The sequence below is a fragment of the Condylostylus longicornis genome, unplaced genomic scaffold (assembly GCF_029603195.1).
Source record: "Condylostylus longicornis isolate FDR11 unplaced genomic scaffold, ASM2960319v2 ptg000013l, whole genome shotgun sequence".
Classification (NCBI taxonomy): Eukaryota; Metazoa; Arthropoda; class Insecta; order Diptera; family Dolichopodidae; genus Condylostylus; species Condylostylus longicornis.
The window spans coordinates 4,598,359-4,620,216 of NW_026577982.1; the positions used below are offsets into that span (position 1 = coordinate 4,598,359).

Consider the following 21,858-nt stretch of genomic DNA (forward strand, 5'->3'; position numbering starts at 1 on the left):
GTTTGGGATATGGAAAACGAAAATATTTGAGAAAATAAATTTTAAAGGAGTTGTGCGAAGTTGTACGGAATATGAATCTTCTTACAGATAATTGTAATTTCATAAAAAAATTTATAGATAAATTTTATTTAGAGTCTTTCTGAAAATCAGAAAAGTTCCTGAAAATCATCAAGAATTTCGCTTTGAATTAAACATTGTGGTCCTATTTAGATGATGACACAATTGATATTTTTTAAATAACTGTGCATTGTAAAATAGCCAATTTAAAAGTTTCAGAAATAATTCCCTTTAATATAATTGCCGAAAAAAATGTACAGTTACAGTAATAGTAAGAATATTGAATTACGTAAACCACTAGAGGATTTAAATAGGTTAAAGACAGTACCCCATTTTAATATTTTAACATTAACTCAATAAAGGCTACGATTTCTTTACCACTACATTTTTTCATATATTATATAAGAACTTTGTTATTATTTACAGTAAATATGGTTAGCAAACAGACGTGATTTTAATTTATAAAGAGAAAGAATATAAAGTATAAATATTAGTATTATTCAGGCGCTTTAGATTTTGTGAGATGAATTTTGAATTTTAAACCGTTTTACAAAGGTAAAAATAGTTCATAATTTTAAAATTGTTGTAATAATTTTTTGTTGAGATGAGAATTGAGGGCATAAATTTTTTTAAATACGTCAGATACGTTTGTAATAAATTATATGTAGATGAGATTATCATTTGAACGAAAACTATAACGTCATTAAAAAGTTTACTATGTTGAATTTAAATTAACTGTGGTGAATTTTATTTTAATTTAACCAAGATGATCCTTGATAATCATAGATATTATTATGACATTTTTAATTTTTAAACTTACTCTTAACAGTTAAGCATTTGATTCGTATTCGTCATGCCAATATTTTTCGGAATATTCGTTAGCACGTAAACAATAATCAATATTAGGTGATTACGCATAAGTTCCAAAACTTCATGCTATCTTTGTTCTATCTTCATTGTTTTTTATTCCTTTGAATTTTAATTTATTATTTTTCATTATTAATTTACTTATCTTTTAATTAAAAATTTGTGGCAACACTTCTATTTATTTTTTTTAGTTATAAGTGGGTGGGAAATTTGTTCTATTATCATTTATTATCTTTTCTCTAACAACGCCTATCTAAAACTTAACTCATTCATGCAAATATGTGTATTTGTATGTATGTAGTATGTACATATATATGTATGTATATAGCATATAATGAAAATTAATATGGTATAAAAATAAATATTGTGTTGAAATGTAAAAATTTATCATAATGAATCATTCCCTATATTGATAAGTAAATATGAAAATTTAAATAAAAGTTTTCACCTGTTGTGATTCCAATACATGAATGCAAAACTAAAAATTTTGAAAATGTTATACGTATAACTTTATGTATACAATAACGTGATGGAAGTATGAAATTAAATTATTCATAATTTAGAATATTTGAATTGTGCAGTAAAAAGTTTGTTCTATAAAAATCTATTCATATTTTATGACGTGATAGTCACATATATTTTTCAAGATTTATTGTGTGCAACTATGCAATATTAATTATATAATTACATTTCCGTGATAGTAGCAAAATTGTAGGAATGATATGGAATATAGTGAATAATTTTTGAAAAATATGTTACAGACCCTGTACATTATTAATTTAAACTATCACGTCAATAATACATCAATTACTTTATTAGAAATAATATTGTAATTAATAAATTTTCATTTTTCCCAATGATTCATTGGATTTATAAATTTATTTAAAATTTGACGTCAAACTATTATTTCACACAAATATATAATATATAATATTTAAGTACATGTCATATAATGTAAACAAATTTTGCTTTAAATAAATATGAATGATCTTAGTGCAAAAGCGTCTCTAGACCATAGATAATAAATCGAACAAAATAATTTTGTGTATATTTTATTAGTGTATATATAACAAATTTTCATGCGGGACTTCTTTAAGCATTCTTCTCTACGTCTTAAATATTAGCAAATTAGTGAATATTTTAGCATTTTGACTAAAAACTAATCGGTGGTTTCAATTTAATTGAATTGAATTTAGTTTTATAATAAAGAGTTGGATTTTGTGTTTTTGTTAAATTATTGTAGGCTAAATAATTTACTCAAACCAAAGTCTTGATCACATCTAAATAAAATAAATAAATTCTTGGTTTTGCTATAGTATTTCTTTATAATATCTCTAGAATATAATAAGTAACAATATTTAATATATTTAGAATATTATTCAAATCCGGAACAGGCTAGACCAGATCAACTTAACCTGGTCATATAATCCATTTTGGCAGCAGCATACATTCAACATACCTATACTTATATTGTGCTTTCAAATTAAATTCATTGGGTTATAAAATTTTTTGTTCAAAAGAATTGTAAAATAAAAATATAATTTTTATAATACTATGTTGCAATTACTATTTTTACACTTACTTTTATTATTTTTTACAGTAATTTCTAAATAACTCACTATAATATTTTCAGTAATTTAAAATTAATAAATAAAATTGAAACGAAAAAAAAAATTTAAAAAACCGTTTTGTAAAACGCTCCATTAATTTTACAAATTTATTTTGTGGTTATTCGATTACTACATAATATTATTAAATATTCTTTTATTATAAGTTCAGGATTAAAGGGGTTAATAGTTTAGGTTTAGTATAGACACTATGTCAAAGAAACATTAAAAAAAATATATAAGAAAAGTTGACAGTTTTATAGGGATTTCTTTTTTTCTTTTATGTAATGTAGTGTTACAAAAGTTATAAATAAAAATTCAACCACAAAAATTATTTAAATCTTTAAATTATGAATATATTTTTCAATACATACATACATACAAACATATATTACTATTATATTGATTTTGTTTTGTTTGTTGCTTTATTTTGTGTGGTATTAAAATAATAGCAATAATAACTTTTAACTGCAATTACAAGTATATTATATAGTAGTTAGAAACTGTGATAAGGTTAAATAAATTTAAAAGAATAAATTCTTGTACATACTCTTATTATTTGTTGAAATTATATTTTAATTTTATTTTTATATGCGGTTCTTAGCATAGAAACTTCAATAGAATTTCAATTTATAAATGTTAATATTGAGGACAATGAACTTAATATTTTCTTATATTAGTGGTTTTTGTTTTGTTATATTTTTATTGTATAAAATGAACTAATTTTTTCTTGTCTTATACTTAATTCTATGCTTTAAGCTGTAAAAAATCGATTTTTCGCAATTCATGCTAGAAGTTTTCATTGAAAGTTTTTAAAAATACAAAATAATTACTTTCATTTTTAACATTAAATTTGGTAAAATTTTTACAGCTTAGCTATTAATACACCTTGTACAGTTACTAATCGGACTTATTCTGAAAAAGAATTAAAAAGTTCGATATTGTTATTCTAAACACAAACCAATTTATACATATGATTCGTGTAAATAATCGAGTTTTTGAAACTTTTATGATAAATATCACTATCACTTAGTAATTCGATACTCATGATAAGCCCTAATATCTGTGAATATAATATATATTGATATATATGTACATATCTTCGCAGATCGGTACTGTGATCAAATTTGGCTTGAAAAAGAAGGTCCTTTTAAGAGCGTTAAATAAATATGGTCATAAATTAAGATGAATTTTCTTATAACAAATAAATTTAAAGTATATTAAACAAAAAATTTTTTTTTGAAAATTTACCTAAAACCTAGCCAAGATATACGCAAATGCAATTTATATAACATGTGTAATGTTTGTGCGTATAATATGTTTTAAGCTATATTGTGTTTATTATTGTTTTACTTTTTAAATCAAATTCAAAAGAGAAAAAACCGCCTAAATTATATTTCTATCAGTATTTATGTACATAATACTTTTTTTTATGTGTGTGTATGCGTACATTAGGGTTAGAAAATGTTCACATTAAAAATATAAAATAATTTTTTTTAAATGATATTATTGCATATACAAAATTTATTTGTTTAGTATTTGGATTTTTATCTTGAATAATTAAAAAAATAAAGATTATAAATAAAAAACCAAAAAAAATAAAAAAAATTGTGATTATGTGAGGTAACGGTATACTTTTCCTAATGAAATTACTTCAGCGGGCGTTAGTTATAATTACAATCTAATATTGAATATTCTTAAAAAAAAAGCTGAATAATAAAAATAATATTGTTGAAAAATATAATAATTTTATTTATAATGTTGTTAAGTAAAACCGTCGTGATTTTATGATGTAAAATTAATTACACTTTTTTACTATTTGCTTGTTTTTTCTGTTCTGATTTTATTAAATAAAGTGTTGACAGAAAGTGAATTATAACTCCTATTTTCAAGGGCTTATGGGGAAAATCCTCTATCTAACATAAGAATAATTTTAAAATATTTTGCAAATAACAGAAAAAATCTAAGTATATTAAATTTATATTACTAGTAATTTTATTGCAATATTTTTGGACAATAAAATAGATATATTCCATATACAATCAAAATATAAAATACAATCAAAACATTTTTAATGAATGAATTTAATTTTTTGAATTATAAATTTAAAAATTATAAATTTAAAATTTAATTAATTCCTATATGGAATAAACAACTTTGCCCCATTAGCACTTGATATTCTTCACATTATATTATAATGAATGTAAAGTGTTGCTTTGCAATATAAAAATTAAAATGCCACCTATGCTGCAATAGTATAGTGTTAAAAATAATTTTTTTTTTCTTTAAAGAGTCGTTCTTTTTTCGATTAAAAAGTTAAAATTTTCGATTCTAATTATGAATCGATTTTAATTTTTTTTCACGTTTTTATTTAGAAGATATGGTAGACATTATATTCGTACGTTTTGTTTTTGTGTGAAGTGCCAATTTCATATACAAAGATTTGCAGCAAAGATACAAAATGCGATCTTGCCATAAATCTAAATTTCTGCCTAAAATTTAAAAGAATATTAAACTTGAACAATATTTATCCTTATAATATTACATATTTATCTCGGTATAAATATAATATTATATAAGACAAAGTTAGATTTCCAACATGACAAAGGAAAGAACAATTTTTATATAAATATTAGCTTTGATTTTTTTTATTTTTCTGTTGTTTTTATTACTTATGCATCACCGCGTTCTTCGATTCTATATAGCCTAAGGTTTTTGTTTAGAAATGTTTACCTAGATAATTTTAATGGATGTTTATATAGGTAAAGTCATAATACAAATAACTAATATAAAAGGAAGTGAACCATTTTATCTTTATTGTAAATATAATACTGTACTTCTTTGTATACGCATACATATGTATTGCATAATAGTTGCATATTTGACTGAAATATGAAGTCATTGCATCAAAAAATGTCATGAATTTTATAAAACAAAAAAAAAAAGAAAAACTTGACGATCATACAGGAATTGAATTGGATAATGAAAATTCATGTAGAAATAAATATAATAAGTTGTCAAATCTGTCATTTGTCAGATTAGTATTAATTTTCTAGTTTCTTCTATCTATTTACCTGTTTATCATTTGGTTAAAAATATTTGTTTTGCAAAAACTGTCAGTATTTGTGGAATGCTACGAAATATTATTACTCGCTCCTACCTCGGTGAAAAAGTAAAGAACATTTATTTGAAAAAATTTTTTCACACGCTGTAGTTTTATGATGCTCGTACTATCTTATGTCAATAATAGGTCTTATTTTCTATTCAATTAGCAGTTTTAATCGAATTCTTCAGATTTTTAAATGATATGTAGATACTATGTATGTGTATATATTGTTTTTGCAGATGCATTCAAAATTTTTTTTGTTTTAGTATAAAATGTATGGATCTTTTATATGATTTTGTTATTGATATCATGTTGGATTTTTATTAAAAAAAAGTTATTAATAAAAAGTACAAACAAATTGCCACAGATATAATTTTCTTAACTTTAATTATAACAAAATTTCAAGAAAACTTATAACAAAGGAACATATGTAAATTGTTAAATTCAAAAGTCAAAATTCGTTTTTACTTCCAATATACGCATTTCACTAAAATATTTTCAATTTAATTTTTTGTGTTATTGTTTTTATGATATTTATTTTTTTATCCGAAAGAGGGCGAAATAAAATTTGCCTTAGCTTAAATTGTTATTATTTATTGCGAAAAATTCTTCATATATAAGAGAAGTGGCGTGCTTCATAACAAGTTAAATAACATTTTAAAATGATTTTTAATTAATTTGAATGAATTAAAATTATAGAAATGTAAAATATTGGAATTATAATTTATTTATTTAATATCATTGTTATCATTGTGTAATTATAATTAATTTTTTTTTATATTTTACTTTTGGTTAGACCTCAGAAAAAAATGAAATACTCGAAGACAGTTGGTGCTGGGAACCAGATGAGGTATCATCAACACAACCTGCTGAATCAACTGATGTTATTAATCCAGTTGCATCAACAGCTCCAGAAAATGATCCAAATTCTGAAACATCATCTAGTGGTGGAGCTGAAATTGTTAATATTCCATTGGATTCACCAAAACGTAATAAAACTGGCGATGAAAAGCTTAATCAAAAGTTGAATAAACTTCAAGAAGAAAATAGGGTACTGAATGAAACCATACAAAAATTAACGAATGAAAATGATGATTTAAACCGAAATCTGGACGAATTAGATTCTCAACATAATTTAGCTATCGAAAATGTTTTGCAAGCAAAACGTGATATACAAAAAAAATTGACTGTGGTATCAAAAGACTATGAAAATCAACGAAAAAGAACCCATGATGCTGAACAGAAATTACAAAATGTTGAAATTCAGTTAAATGAAGTTAATGTTAAACTAGAAAAGTTACAGACAGTTTATGCTGATTATGTTACTGAAAATGCCCTCCTCAAAACTAAACTTGATCAGTCAAAAAAAGAATTTGATACAGCAAGGGATGAAAGTTTAAAATTTAAAGATTTACTGGATAAAAAAGGTAAAGAATTATTAGAGTTGATTGAAAAAGTTGAAAATGATTTTGGTAATGAAAGAGAAGAAGAGAATGCACTGCTTAAGAAGAAATTGAAAACGTTAAACGAAAGATTAGATGAATTGGAAAATGAAAAGAAAAATTTTGAAAAACATAGTGAAAGTAGTAGTGCATCTTCTACTTCTGGTAAACAAAGTCTTGATGGTGGTTTTATTGTTGTAGATGATGAAAATCAACATACATGGGAACAAAAATATAATGAATTATTATCAGAAAAATCGAAACGTGAAACAGAATTCGCAGATTTGGAGCGTATTATTAGAGATTGGGAAGCAAAATATGCTCTTTTGCAAGCTGAAAATTCTAATTTTATGTCAAAAATTGAAGAATTGAAATCAGCAAAAATAATTGATCCCAATAGATTTAACGAATTAAAACGAGAAAATGAGCAATTACGTCAAGATCTTGAAGCTTCTAACATAGAATATATGGATTATCAAGATGAACAATTTGCAATTCGTAAAGAGTTAGATGATAAAATTTTATTACTTGAAGATAAAATTTTAGATTTACAAGATCGTAATGCAACACTTGAAAACGAAAATCAAGATCAAAATTCAAGAATTGATGATTACTCTAAAAGTAAATTGAACGACACCGAAAGTTTCGAAAAACTATTAACAGAAAAGCAAAAATTAGAACTAGATGTTGAAAATTCAAAATTCTTAAATAAAGAATTGCAAGTTGAATTGCAGCAACAGAAATTGAATTATGAAAATAAAATAGCAGATTTAGAAAATGAAGTAAAAATTTTAACACAAAGTAGACGTAGTTCACCGGAACAAGTTCCAAGCACAGAATTAATTGATATGGAACGTTTACGCTCTGAAAATGAAGCATTTTTAACAAAAATATCTGAATTAACCGAAAAAATGACAAAATGTGAAGCGAATGCGTCTGATGTTGAAGCTAAAATGATGATCGAAAATGTTAATTTACGTAAACGTATTAGTGATTTAGAATTGGCCTTAACAGAAAATACTAGTGATAATAGTAAAGCTATAATTAAAGAATCAACAAGAAATTCAATTGAATTTGATGATTTAAAAAAATGGTTTTCTACTTACGTTCAAATTGATATTGAAATAAATGACGTAGATTTAATTGAATCAGCATTTAAAGCAATAAAAGATCGATTTTGGAAAGTAGATGTTTTAGAAAAAAATTTAAAACAAATGTCAGATGATATATTAAAATCAAATTCTGAGCGAACTAAATTACAACATGATATTACAACTTTAAATGCCGATATAGATAATTACAAAATTGAATGTGAAGAACTTTTAAAAAATAATCGTATTTTATTAGATGAATTAGAAAATTATCAAAGTAATAAATTACCTGCAATATCAGAGCACAATGAAGAAAGTTTGGTACAATTGGAAAAGCAACTTGAAGACATTAAAGATTTAAATAAGAAATTAGATGAAGAGTTAAAACAATTAACGCAGAAATTCGAAGAAACCGAATTAGAAAAAGAGGAATCTATAACAAAAATTCAATCATTATTGGATATAAATACGAATTTGAAAACTCAAATCGATAATTTAAATAAACAATTAGATTCAATGGAAGCTGAAAAATGTAATTTAATATTTGAAATTAATGAAATGAAAACTGATGATAAAAAATCTGCTGTTGATGCTGAACTCTTTGAACATAAAGCGAAAATATCAAATTTAGAGCAACAACTAGACCGTCTTAATAAAGAGCATACAGAATTATTATGTTCTGTTCAACCTCAGCAAAATAATTTAATAGAAGCTAAAAAAGATATTGAAAGACTTGAAAAATTGATTAGGGAACGTGATTTATCTATTGTTGAAAAAGAGAAAGAAATTCAAAAATTCAAAAATGAATTCGAAATTTTACAATCTAAATTAATTGAAGAATCATCAACTGAAGACGATAAACAAAACTTAATTAAAGATTTAGATCGTTTTGAAAATGAGAAAAAATTAATCAATGAAAAATTAGAAAATGCCTTAAAAGATGTACAAACATCAAATAATCAAATAGAGGAATTAAAACAAGAAATTGAAAAATTAACAACAAATAATAATGATTTAAGATTAAAAAATGATGAACATTCCGAAACTATAAAACATTCCGAAGAAGAAATAATTCAACTTCGTCAAATCATCGAATCTATGAATATTGAAAAAATTGATATTATTAAAACTTTGCAAATGAAACATCAAGAGAATTTACAATATTATAATGAAATTCAACGATTAGGTCAACTATTAGATAGTGTTAATGATCAAATGGTTAAAAATAATACGGAATGTGAAAAATGTAAACAATATCAATTAAATATTAATAATAGTAAAGAAGAAATTGAAAAATTACAAGAGCAAGTTCAATTTTTAAAAGAAAAATCTGATATACTAACAACAAACTTATTAACTGAACAAACCAATCAGAAACTTTTACAACAAGAAAATAAAGATGTTAATGAACAGAAAATAAGTATAATGAAAGATTTAGAAAGATTACAGAAGCATTTAGTTGATCAGGAAGAATCTCATACTCAAGAAATTTTAGAAATGCAATTAAATATGAATAAGATGGAAGAAAAAATGACAACAATGGAAGAAGAAATTTCAAAATCATCGACAGCTTTAACATCGGCAAGGTAAATTATTTTAATTTTCAATAATTATATTAACATTATTTTAGGTTAACGAAAAATTATTAAACTTACCATAGTTAATTAAAGAAATTTTAGAATTTTATATTTTAGCATATTAAAACCCCTAAAACTCTTATCGCTTACATACAGTTATAAACTGCGTTTTTGTTATTTCCTACAAATATTTACTTTAATATAGTTTAGGTAATTAATATTAATTAGAGACTTGGTAATCTTATCATAATGTAAAAAAGCTTTAAAAAAGACGCATAAAATTTTGTTTTTTGAATTTATTTTTTCCCTGAAATTGATTTTTATCACCGAAACTGATTTAGTCAAATTATTGGCATAAAATTAGTATAACGTAGAAATATGTGACGTTGGTTTTAAAAAATTTATTTTATACATACAAATAATCATGCATATAAATATGTTTAAAATTTTATTTTTCTTTTTTAATTTTTTCGATATGTACTGATAAATTTACTGGTAATAAGTTAATACTTTTTACATGTTATGATTATTTTAAATTTCATTTCTGATTTATAACATTTTTACTTAATTTTAAAGGTTTTGTAGTTTTTTATTATTAAAATTGAGAATGGTATTCCAAATTTACTCGTAATATTAAACTGTAAAACGATAGCAAATATTTTTATCAATAGCGCAAAATTTTCTATGTAAACTTAGGACGAAGTGGAAATATTGGGTACATTTTCAATAAAATATTGAATGCTAACTGAACAGCATCCAAAAGCTATACTTCAGCAAAATTTGGCTTTATTTTGGCAATTAACAGAATGTGGTAAAATTCTGCATAAAAATTTGACAAAATAATTTTGTTTTTGAAACACATACCATTGTTCAAAAATTTACATCAACACAAATATTTATAGTTTTGCCCTTTTTCTTAAATTGAAATTTTAAATTGAATTTTAAATTGATCTTTCACGGGTTAATAACACATTGCTTTCGAATTGAATTTAAGAGATTTAATATTATTTCTTATTACCATCCTATAATATCCTAGAGTTTGCCTCTATTTAGTAATTTTTGTTTTCATTTAATTTGACAGATGTTTAAGTTTCTTCTTATATATTTTTTTAATTTTTAATAAAAGTAAGAAATTCACTTTTCAATTTGGCTCTTTCATTCAACAGTAATCAATATTTCATCTGTTACTACTGTATACACTATTTTTGTTCTTTTTTCATTTTTTTTTGTTAAATATTTTGCACGATGAAATTTTATCGTTTTTTTTAACAAAAATATTAAAAAATATTATTTACGGTAGATTTGTATTGTACTTTTATTATTATTAATTTATATTCGAAATATATTTATTTGCTATATATACATATATTATGAACTATATTATGAACAGTTTTTGTTTTTTTCCCTCATAAACTTGTGTAGGTAATTTAAATACAAAACAAAATATAATTTTTATGATGTTTTTTGTTTTTATATTTTTATTTTTAATTATTTTTTAGTATTCGTGCTAATCAGCAAGCTGAAACACTTCAAGCTCAATATTCATTGGTGACCCAACAACGTGACGAGTTGGCAGCGAAAATTAGTTTAGCCGAAGATCGAGAATTGAAAAATCAAGCGGCATTAGTTAATTTACAATGTGCATTGGAGCAATTCCAGAAAGGTATTTTAATATATATATATAAATATATCTATAATTGTTTTATAGATATTTATATGTATTATTATATATTAGTGTTTTATGTACTAATTATATTTTTTTCTGTGTGATTTAAATTTGTTTTTTTTTTAACCATGATTTATTATCATTTTGAAATTTTTTAAAATGTTTTGTTGAATCGTCACTTAAAAATTACAATATTATTTGGAATTTAAAATTAAATTTTTAGTATTAGGTAGTTATGTTTTTTTTGTTTTGTTTTAATGCTTACGTGGTACATTAAATTTTCTATCTAATAAGAAGAAAAATCTATAATAATGTTTTATTAAATTTTATTGTATGTACTTAATTTTGTATTTTTATACAAATAAGTAAAAATATTCTTCTGAAATGTTTAGAATATGTTCATAATTCATAATTATGAATTATGAACATATTCATAAAATGTTATTAAAAATTCATTAATAAAATTAATGAATTTAAAATTAATTCATAAAATGTTTAGAAGAAGAAAATATTGATTTATTACATGTTATTTATTTGATTTTATATAAAATATATACACATAATACTCAATTTAGATGTAAAAATTTTTAATTTAAGATTAAGTCTTGAAATTTTTTGTTACTTGAAGAAATTAACTGATTAAACACTTAATTGAATTGCTTTAAATTTTGCCTTATATTAAACTCTTAGAACTTCATACAATTTTAGTACGTTTATTAATTAATAAAATTTTAAAAAATATAGTCTTTTACAGTAAAACTATGTTTTATTGATATTTCAACCTGATGACTATTGTAAAAAATTTTAATAACACAAAATTGAAAAAAATTCTTATTTATTTTTAGAAAAACAAAAGGATATAGATTTAGCTACGGCTAAAATTCGTAAAGAATTAAAATATGAAAAAGACGTCCAAAATGCTTTGAAAACTGAAATAACCAGTTTAAAAGATCAATTAGCTGAAGCAAATCAAGGATTATTAGCAGCTTCCAGAATATCTGATCAATTAGAACAAAGTAAAGAAATGGTTTCACGTTTAAAACACGAAAGTAAGTTCGAGAATATAACTTTGAAAATAAGTTTTGTGTTTTCTTTCATTGGGAATGTTATTATAAAATAATATAATAATATTTTTTTTTAATACACTAACATTATTAATTCTATACTTTTAATTTGTTACTAACGTTATAAATATTCAAATGAAAAAAAAAAATTATTTTGTGTTTGATATGAATTTTACATGAAAAAATTATGTTAAAATTACAAAAAAAAGCAATTTCTTTTAATAAAATAATTTTTTAGTATTAAAAATTTCAAACTCTTATTTTTAAAATTTTCCAGTACATTTATGTACATACACAATGTATGATAAATCGAATTACCAACTGTTTAAACATTACTGAAAGCTTTTATGAATAATAACATTTTTATGATTTAGGTTATATTTTTAGTAATAATTCTTAAAAAAATTGTTAAGTTTATTGACTTACTTAAATAATTATACATTATATTTCTATTGACATAAATTATTTTTTATAAATGAAAAAATCTATTCAATTCTATAATTTTTGAATAAAAAATTAAGAAAAATTTTTAATTAATTTATGAAATTTATATATTTTTGTAATTAAAATTTTAAGAACTAAAAGAATTCAAAAACATTCAAGTATGTATTATAATATTCAAAAAAAAATACAATGTAAACAATTGTTTTTGTATATTTAAAATGGGATAAAAAATCAATGTTAATTTTTGGTCTTAATTAAAAACCATTATAAGACTCTTTTCAGTTTCTTTAATACTATTTGTACGAGGTTTATGTTCTGTTTTTTATTTTTTATATAACCAAAAGCATTCAGTTAATTTTGGTAATTCAAATTAGTTTTTCAATAAATTAAAATGGATATTTATATTTTAATGAATATGTTGAATTTTAATTACTTGTACTGGAATAATGTTTAGTTATCCTTTTTACTAAATTAAATTCATTAAAAAATTAATACCTTATAATTAATAACAGAAATATTTAAATTCAATAATTTATAAACTAAACTTTGAAAATTATAAAGGAAATCCTTGTGTGTAGTTCGATAAAACTTAGATTTAAGTAATGAGTTAATCGGACCCTATTAGAAAACTTAATTATTTTACAAAATTACAAAATTCCTTATAATTATTTTAAAATTGCTTATATTAATATTAAGGATACATTAAAGTAAAATTCAATCAAATGAAATAAATAATTTTTTTTTCTCTAATTTTTATTACAAAAAGAAAATACTAAAATTAATTTAAATATATAGTTAATTTAAATTAAGTTTCATATTAATGGTTGAGTGTTTAATTTTTTTTTTATTTTAAAAATTATAATTTACAAAAAACAAAAAAAAAAAGTGTGTAATATAACAAAGGAAATCCGGAAAGAATAATAATATACAAAATATTAATTAAAGATATGGAAAGTAAAAATAGCACATATCATTGTAACCACAAAATACAGTCACGAAAACTAAAAGAATAAAAAAATGAAAAATAATTCATTTTGTTAATTTGTTTTTTTTTTTTTTTTGTTGGAGGGTGTTTTTTTTTTTTAACGATTATTCACCACACACAATATATATAAATGCAATTTCCAATAACAATAAAAGGGATTTACTTTCATAAATGGTTCTTAAAGATAAATATCAGTTGGTAATTCTGGGGATTTTATATTTAAACAGCTCGGAATTTCAGCTGGTATAGATTTTTATGAACTGCTAAAAGGTCATTAACAATGTACGCAAATATGGAAAAATTTGAATAAGAAAAAAAAAAATGGGAATCATTTATTTTTACAAACACATTTTGGTTTTTATTTTGATTTCATCTTAAAATATGTAATCAATCTATTAATAATAATATTTATAAGGAAAGGTTCATAAACTTTTTAAGAAATTTAGTAAGAATAAAATTGAACAAAAAAAAAAATGGTTTACACATTATTAATAATTAAAAAAATAAATACAGTAACATTGACAATAATACGAAAAAATGTAATTTATTGTTATTTAAATTTAAAATTAATTTAAATTTTATTTTTATAATTTAATATGGGTACTTGGTTTATTTTATGATTTTTTATTTTTATATTTACCTCATATTGCTATTTCTTATTTGTATTTCTTTTTTTTGTTGCAAATGTTTTAAATTTTTATTTGAAATATCATATTGTTTGCATATTTAGTAGCAAAATTTAGGAAAAATTGACATTTAATTAAATTTAATTATTTTATTTTACAAAATTTTAGAAAATTCAAAATTTTATATATTTAAATATGAATTAAAAATATTTTTAAAAAATTAATATGCAATTGTTTCAAAATCAACAATTTCAAAATAACCAAATCACAGAAATATAAATAACGTAGGTAGTTTTCCTACCATAATCTTTTGTTTGAATCCAAATATAAGTTCTTTAAGACGTGACATTATTAGAATTTTTCCATACATATTGTATTTTAGCATAATTAAATATCTAAGAGTTTATTTCGAAAAATGAATTCAATATGAAAGAGTAGTGACTTCATTCATTTTATACTTCAATATTAATAATTTATTGAATTTTTTGTTTCATTTATATACAATAATTATTTAAATAATTATAAATTAGAAAATTTTTTTGAATTGCAATTTAAAATCTATTTACTGTTGCATTATGTAATCTCAACAAAATATAATGAGAATTAAATGAATTTCATTGTAAATGGTAAACATTTTAATTGCACGATGTATGCGCATTTAATCATTAATGTTAATGCAAAAACGCAAAATTTTTAATTATCTTTTTGACATTTTATAATTTTTTACAATTCTATGTTAGTTTTTTTTTTTTTTTTTTAATAATCTATAATTTTGTTTCATTTTATACTATTATGCTTATTGAAAAATTAAAAGACAAAAAAGAAAAAATGTTAAAACTAATCACTAATCTATTTCTAACACATTTAAATTTTTAATTTTATATTAATTTTAGTTTTATTTAAATATATACTTTTCTTTTATTAATTATTATTATAATTAATTTTTGAAACAAAATCTATTGATATATTTATATATTTTATATATATTTTTGACTGACATGTTAAAGACAATCTCATAATTTAACTGTGGGCGAGTTTTTTTTCAACTCTCACGTTAATGGTTGAGGTTATCTGAAACATGTTCACACGCTTCAGTTTCGTTGTTGTTGTTTTATTATAACTTTTGATTTTTAAATAATTATTATTTTAGATTTTTTTTGTTAAACAAATGCTGCATTTTTATTTCAATATTTGTTTTTTTTTTTTCAAATAGACTTTGATGTTTTTTTTTAAATTTACAAAAGTAAATGTATTTTTTCCCAATGCTTTAATCTAATATTTTTTTTATTGTTTGTTTGTTTAAATTAAAAGAATATTTAAAAATAATATAAAACAATTTAAAATTATTTGCTGGTTTTTTAAGTTACTGTGAATTATTTTGAGTATTCAAAGAGTAATAAAATGAGTTTAATAAAATAAAATTATTATTTTATGTAATTATATAATATGAAAAAGATTATAGTTATTAATGTATTATCGTACCTACTTATTAAATTATATAAAATATTTTTAAAGTTTCATTTATTAAATTAAAAGAAAATATTTATAATAATAATTTAATAAAATAATGAATTACAAAAAATTATATAAAAGAATGTAATAATTAATTTTCGACGAAAAAATATTAGAAAAATAAATTGAAAAATCCTTGATTTTCATATAATACAAAGTGTTTTCGAAAAATTATTGTTTTTTTAATTTCAAATAACTTTAAAAATAAAATAAAATTTTACATTTTAATAATTGAGGTAAACTGCTAAATTATATTTTAATAAATAAAATTTAATAAATAATATGAAACAAATAAGAAATATAAAGCGTTGGTGTTAAGATTTTCGAAATGAAATGATTGTGCGATATTTTTTGTATTTAATTTCTAATATTAAACAGTGTTTAAACTAAAATTTTAAAATTAAAAGAAAATTAAAAAATTTCTGCAAGTGATCTTAAAAAAATATAATGTTTCGATAGAAAAGACAAACAATTATTTTTAAATTTGAAAATGTTTTGTATTAAAAAACGTTTAATATTAAGTGTTCTTCTTCAAAAGGATCGAAAATATACGTTTTTTGAGTGGAGTATTCCCATCAGGTACTGTTTTTGGATTGAAGTATAATTTATATTTTTTCAATAAATTATAAATTAACAGTACTTATGGTATGCTCAACTTAAGAAATGTGAAATCTTCATGCATTAAATTCAGTGAATCTATTGTGAATTTTAAATTACAATACGTAAGATTGTAGAATATCAAAATGAAAATAATGTTTTATATTTTTAATTTATTAAAATATTTATTTCTGCTAAAAATATTTATGCTTTAATATTAAGATTTCAAGCTTTTCTTATCTAATCTAATATTTTTTCTATTTATTTTTTCTTTATTTTCTTTTTTATAACATTAAGTTGAAAGCCTTCAAGGTGAATCCAGTAAACTAAGAGAGAAAATCAACACAAATGAATCTAGTCAAGCTGATAAAATTGAAAAAAGTTTAATAAAAAGTTTAATTATTGGTTATATTGTTAGTACAAATTCAAATGATAAAAATCAAATATTAAAAGTCATAACAACTGTATTAGATTTTGATCAAACAGAAACAGATAAGCTTGGTTTAAATAAACAACAATTAGGATGGTTTGGAAGTTTATTAGGAGCAGGTAAAAAGAATTCAGATTATTGACAAATTTTTAATTCAATATTGTTATACAATAATGTATATATTTATTTTTAGAAGTATCAAAATTTAAATTTTTATTATTATATTATATTTTAGGTGCAGTACAAGATCAGAATAAAGATAGTTTAGCTGAAGCATTTGTGCATTTCTTAGAAAGAGAATCACAGCCAAGGAATGATCCAAAAACTCTCCCAAATTTATTAAATATAGTTACGGAAAATCCGAATTCTTTATCAAAAGAAAGGAAACTTTCACAATCATCAACAATGTCTTCAACATCAATAGCTAGTAATATGCGTAATACATCAGTGCAACCAATTCTATTAAATGATAATGTGTTATCTGATTTTGCCCCAACAAGAAATTCCAGTTCCATATTAAAAGATATTTTAAGTGATTCCTGATTCGAATTTTATTAAAAAAAATAAAAGAGAAAATTCTAAAATAATGGCTAACGTTTTTAATGAAATGGGGCATAATTTAAAATGTTATCTATTAACTAGAACACGTTTAAAATGCTTTTTAATACAATTCGTTGCAATAATATTTATACAAAAAATAATTTTTCATTTATTTGAATTAAATTAATTTTTATATTATTTAATTTTCATTTTTTTTTTTTTGTTTTGCTTTCGTGAATATTATTGATTTCAGTTCAATTTAATGTTTTGAATTAATTGTAAAATGTATTTTTTTTTTCGTTTTTGAAATATTTTTTTTTTAACAATTATAGTACAAAGATCATTTCGATTATTATTTTTATTGTGTTTCCATTTGTCTTAATTTCAATGATATTTTGAAAATTTGTTTTTTTCTTTGTTTCCCCTTTATATATGTTTTATGTAAAATGAAAATTTTTATTTTAGAGGCTTTGAAATTTATTTTTCAATTTATTATTATAATATTACTACTATACATTGCTGCGACTAATGATTTGTCTAACCTCTTCAAAATTTTAATTTCTGCTCTATGTTTTGACAATATTTTGAATACTTGTATTCAATTCAATTAATAAAGAGAAATGAAATATTCTTTTAATTTTGTTATTTTGAGTTTTTCTGAATTCATTATTTATTCACAATAAATATTTAATTTATTTTATAATTTATCATTTGAACGAAATGATCTTAAAGGCAAAATATCAAATTGAAATTTTAAATATTAAGAAAATACCTAAAGGAAAATAATTTTATGTTAACTATTATAATTGATCAATATTGAAATAATGTGTTTGCATTATAAAACTATTTTAATTATGTTATGAATGTATGTATGTTATGATAAAATAAATATTAAAAAACTCTATAATTTGGAACTACTTAAAAAAAAAAATATGAACAGAAAATAATTTCTATTAAAAAGAATTATTTTTATATTATAAAAAAATGTAAATAAACTTGTACTGTAAATTGTAAAAATTCACTAAAAACACAAATCAAACAAAAAAAGCAAAATAATAAAAAAAAGTTTTATATTATAAAATTTGAATTAGTTTTTTATATAATATGTACATATAACATGGTAATATGAATTTTTATATAACTGGGTAATAAAACCTGTAACCCACTAAACTTGTTTAAGACGTTTAGTTTCTACATTAAGAGATTTCTTAAAACTTGACTATAATCTAAAATCTAGGAAAAAATTTCTTAAAATTTTGTTCGCACCTTAAAAGTGTGCAAAAGATATGACATACTAACATGGTATTAAAAGAAATATATAAACATAGAATATCGTATTTTAAAAAAAAATGGGTTTTCATAGGGGGATAGGCTCGTCTTCAAACTAATAATTTGGTATCAAAATTTATTCTTCAACTAACGTCACTGGCCATGGCGGAGTGGGCCATAACAAAAAATTTTATGAAAATGTAAACGATTTTATGAGAGTGCTTTTTATTAAATATACATTTTCAAAATTACTATAATAAGTTAGTGCACACTTAGTTTCTTCTTTATTATGTGTAAAGAGTAAACAAACAGAAATTCATAACATTTCAATTATTGAAATATAGTTATTTTTTAAAAATCTTCATCACTCGCATTTTCTGATAGTTTATTTTGCTTTTTATTTATTATTAAATTTTCTCCAGTTAACTTCGACAAGCTTATATCGTCATCGGACGCTAAGTCATCTAATAAAATTAAATTTTTATGTAAAATTAAATTAAAAAATACGTTTATGTAAAAAAAGAACTTACATCCATGTGCCCCTAAATCTATTTCGCTATCCGATTCTCCACTTCCTAATGTACTATCCAAAGGATCATCATCTTCTCCGCCTAACATACTACCAACAACATTTCTTCTTCCAGCTTCTGTACCAGTTCTTGGTTTAAATCGACCAGTTGTTGGTCGAACACGTGGTACTTCTCTTGATTCCACAATTCTTGGAGAATCCGTTGTTACACTATTGTCTCTATTTCTTGAATACTCTTCGCTTGGTATACCAGGTCCCAAAATTTCATCATCATTATCAATATCATCTTCATTTTCATCATCATCATCTATTAAACCTTCAGTAATGAAATTCATTGAAGATTCTGCTGGTTTATTTGAAATAGGAGATGATAATGGAGTAGTAAGTTTTGTACGAGCCGCTAGTTGAGCTCTTAAAGCATCACGACATTGTATTCTTATGAAATATTGCTGAAATAAACCTCGAAGTTCTTCTTCTAACTGCTCAAATTCTTCAAGATAAGCTGGTCGGATTTTTTGTAATGCATCTAGTCTTTGTTTTGTTCTATCTAATTCAGCTTTTTTACGTTGCAATTTTGAATTTAGAGCATTTTTTTCAACTCTAGCTTGTTCTAATTGACTTTTAGCTGAATGCAATTTATTTTGTAAAGCAGTTATTGTATTTTTTAATGCTTTTTCAACTGTAGCAATTTCCATTGATCTTGATGATTGCAACATTCTTGTTTCCTTATTAATTAACTCTTTTGAAAGTAAATCATATAGAGAAGCACCACCATTTGTTAATTCAGAAGATAATTCACGAGCTCTTCTTAAATCGTCAATTTTATCTCCTAAATCAACTAGTGCTAAACTTTTATAATTTTCATCTTCATTTTCATCATTTTCATTTGGTGTTTGCATCAAAATGCTTGTAATTTTTTGAAGTTCTTTTGCTGCTGCCGATGAACTTGCGTACAATTTTCTTGGATTTAATTTAATTGCTGATTTTGTTACAAAAAATTCTGTAGCTGAACGTATTAGTAGTACACGATCTGATTCAGTTTCAGTACCACCAGGAAGTACTGTTCCCGGTTCTAATCTGCCAGCAAGCCATTGTAGAATATCTGCGACTACCTTAAAACTATTAAGGCTGCCATAATTGCTATAGAGAGCTTGTAATGGAAATTGATTCGAATATCCAAGCAATTTTAAATGCTCCGAGAGATCTAAAAATAATTTGTTTTTTAAGTTTTTTATGAAAAATATTTCGATAGAATTGCTTTTTATTAATTTACCTCTTACATCTTTAAAAGACATTTTTATTAACTAGATACGTCTTTGAAAATATTTTAAATTTCTAAGAATATTCTTAAAAGGTTTTTTTGTACAAAATTCTTTTCAAGTTTGTTTTGACTATTTTGTAGAATAGTAACGACTGTCATGGTAACCGGTGTAAATTAGAGTACAACAGAAAAAAAATTAATATTGTGCTGGTATTTGTTCTTAGTACATACTCACCTGTTGATTTGTTTTGGGAATTTTTTTTTGTAAATTGTTATAGCTCTGTAGAATGATTACAGAGTTGCAGAATATTTTAGAATAATCTGTATAATGCTCATTGAAGTTTTTTTTTACAATAAAAAGGGGATACGAAAATCATGTATGTATGTAATGTAGGAGAAAATTTTAAATATACATATCGTCGGCTGAGAAAGAAAACAGCGTATAACATTTATACGTCGTTATCCGATTTTATCACCATTGGATTCTCCATAGTCGATTCTATAAGTTGAGTTACTTTATATTTCTCTAGCTTTTCATTCTAACATACTTTTTAAATAAAAACGAAAATATTGTATAAAGCATTTTTAGAAACTAATTAATAACAAAATAGCGTAAAATGCGTTTACTTTGTTTTATTGCCAAACCGTAACTTTTTACAAAATTTAAAATAACGTAATGAATTCTTACACTATTTTGGTAGAAAATTTATCATTCAGTTGTTAATTTCAATACCAAATAAAAAAGTGTATGTTACTTTTACACGCTTTTTAAATTTTAATAAAAAAAATTTTTGCAATAAACTGAAAAGTAAAACGGTGTAAGAATTTGATACACTGTTTCATATTGTCTTATACACTACTTTAATTTTGAATTTTGAATCGTCTTCCCTGGCAAACAATGCAATAAAACAGCGTACAAAACAAACGTACATATGTACATTATACTTGTTTAATTTTGTTTAATTCTATACGCATCTTCATGTATAAGACAAATATTTTTAACAAATAAGTATTCTGTTGGATTTTGTTGATCAGTACAGAACTTAAAGTTATAACTTTTTTAATAAGTGAAGCAAATAATTAATAATTTAAGGCAAAATTTTATACTCACAACAATTAAAATAATTTTGTTGTGTCACGTAAAAAGAAAAGGAATAAAAATTTTAATGATGAAGAAGTGGTAACGTT

The 21,858-nt window shown here is 22.3% G+C and overlaps 2 protein-coding genes across 4 annotated transcripts in view; one reads left to right on the forward strand and one right to left on the reverse strand.

The window, feature by feature from the left end:
- LOC129605280 (thyroid receptor-interacting protein 11) overlaps nucleotides 1-18,548 on the forward strand; it is a 64,884-nt gene extending 46,336 nt beyond the window's left edge. The window contains exons 3-8 of one of the 3 annotated variants that reach the window (XM_055514936.1): nucleotides 6,434-7,064; nucleotides 7,281-9,756; nucleotides 11,247-11,410; nucleotides 12,259-12,462; nucleotides 16,939-17,190; nucleotides 17,307-18,547. In XM_055514936.1, coding sequence (XP_055370911.1) covers nucleotides 6,434-7,064; nucleotides 7,281-9,756; nucleotides 11,247-11,410; nucleotides 12,259-12,462; nucleotides 16,939-17,190; nucleotides 17,307-17,614 — 4,035 coding nt within the window. In that variant the 3' untranslated portion in view covers nucleotides 17,615-18,547. Of the gene's footprint in view, nucleotides 1-6,433; nucleotides 9,757-11,246; nucleotides 11,411-12,258; nucleotides 12,463-16,938; nucleotides 17,191-17,306 lie in introns of all 3 variants that reach the window. The other 2 variants (XM_055514934.1, XM_055514935.1) reach the window with 2 other exon arrangements.
- Nucleotides 18,549-19,231: 683 nt separating this feature from the next.
- On the reverse strand, nucleotides 19,232-20,770 carry LOC129605602 (clusterin-associated protein 1). Its single transcript, XM_055515465.1, has 3 exons — nucleotides 20,683-20,770; nucleotides 19,411-20,613; nucleotides 19,232-19,344 (listed from the first exon to the last, which is right to left on the reverse strand). The coding sequence occupies exons 1-3, from the start codon at nucleotides 20,702-20,704 to the stop codon at nucleotides 19,232-19,234; spliced, it is 1,338 nt and encodes a 445-aa protein (XP_055371440.1). The 5' UTR covers nucleotides 20,705-20,770.
- Between the last annotated feature and the right edge of the window lie 1,088 nt (nucleotides 20,771-21,858).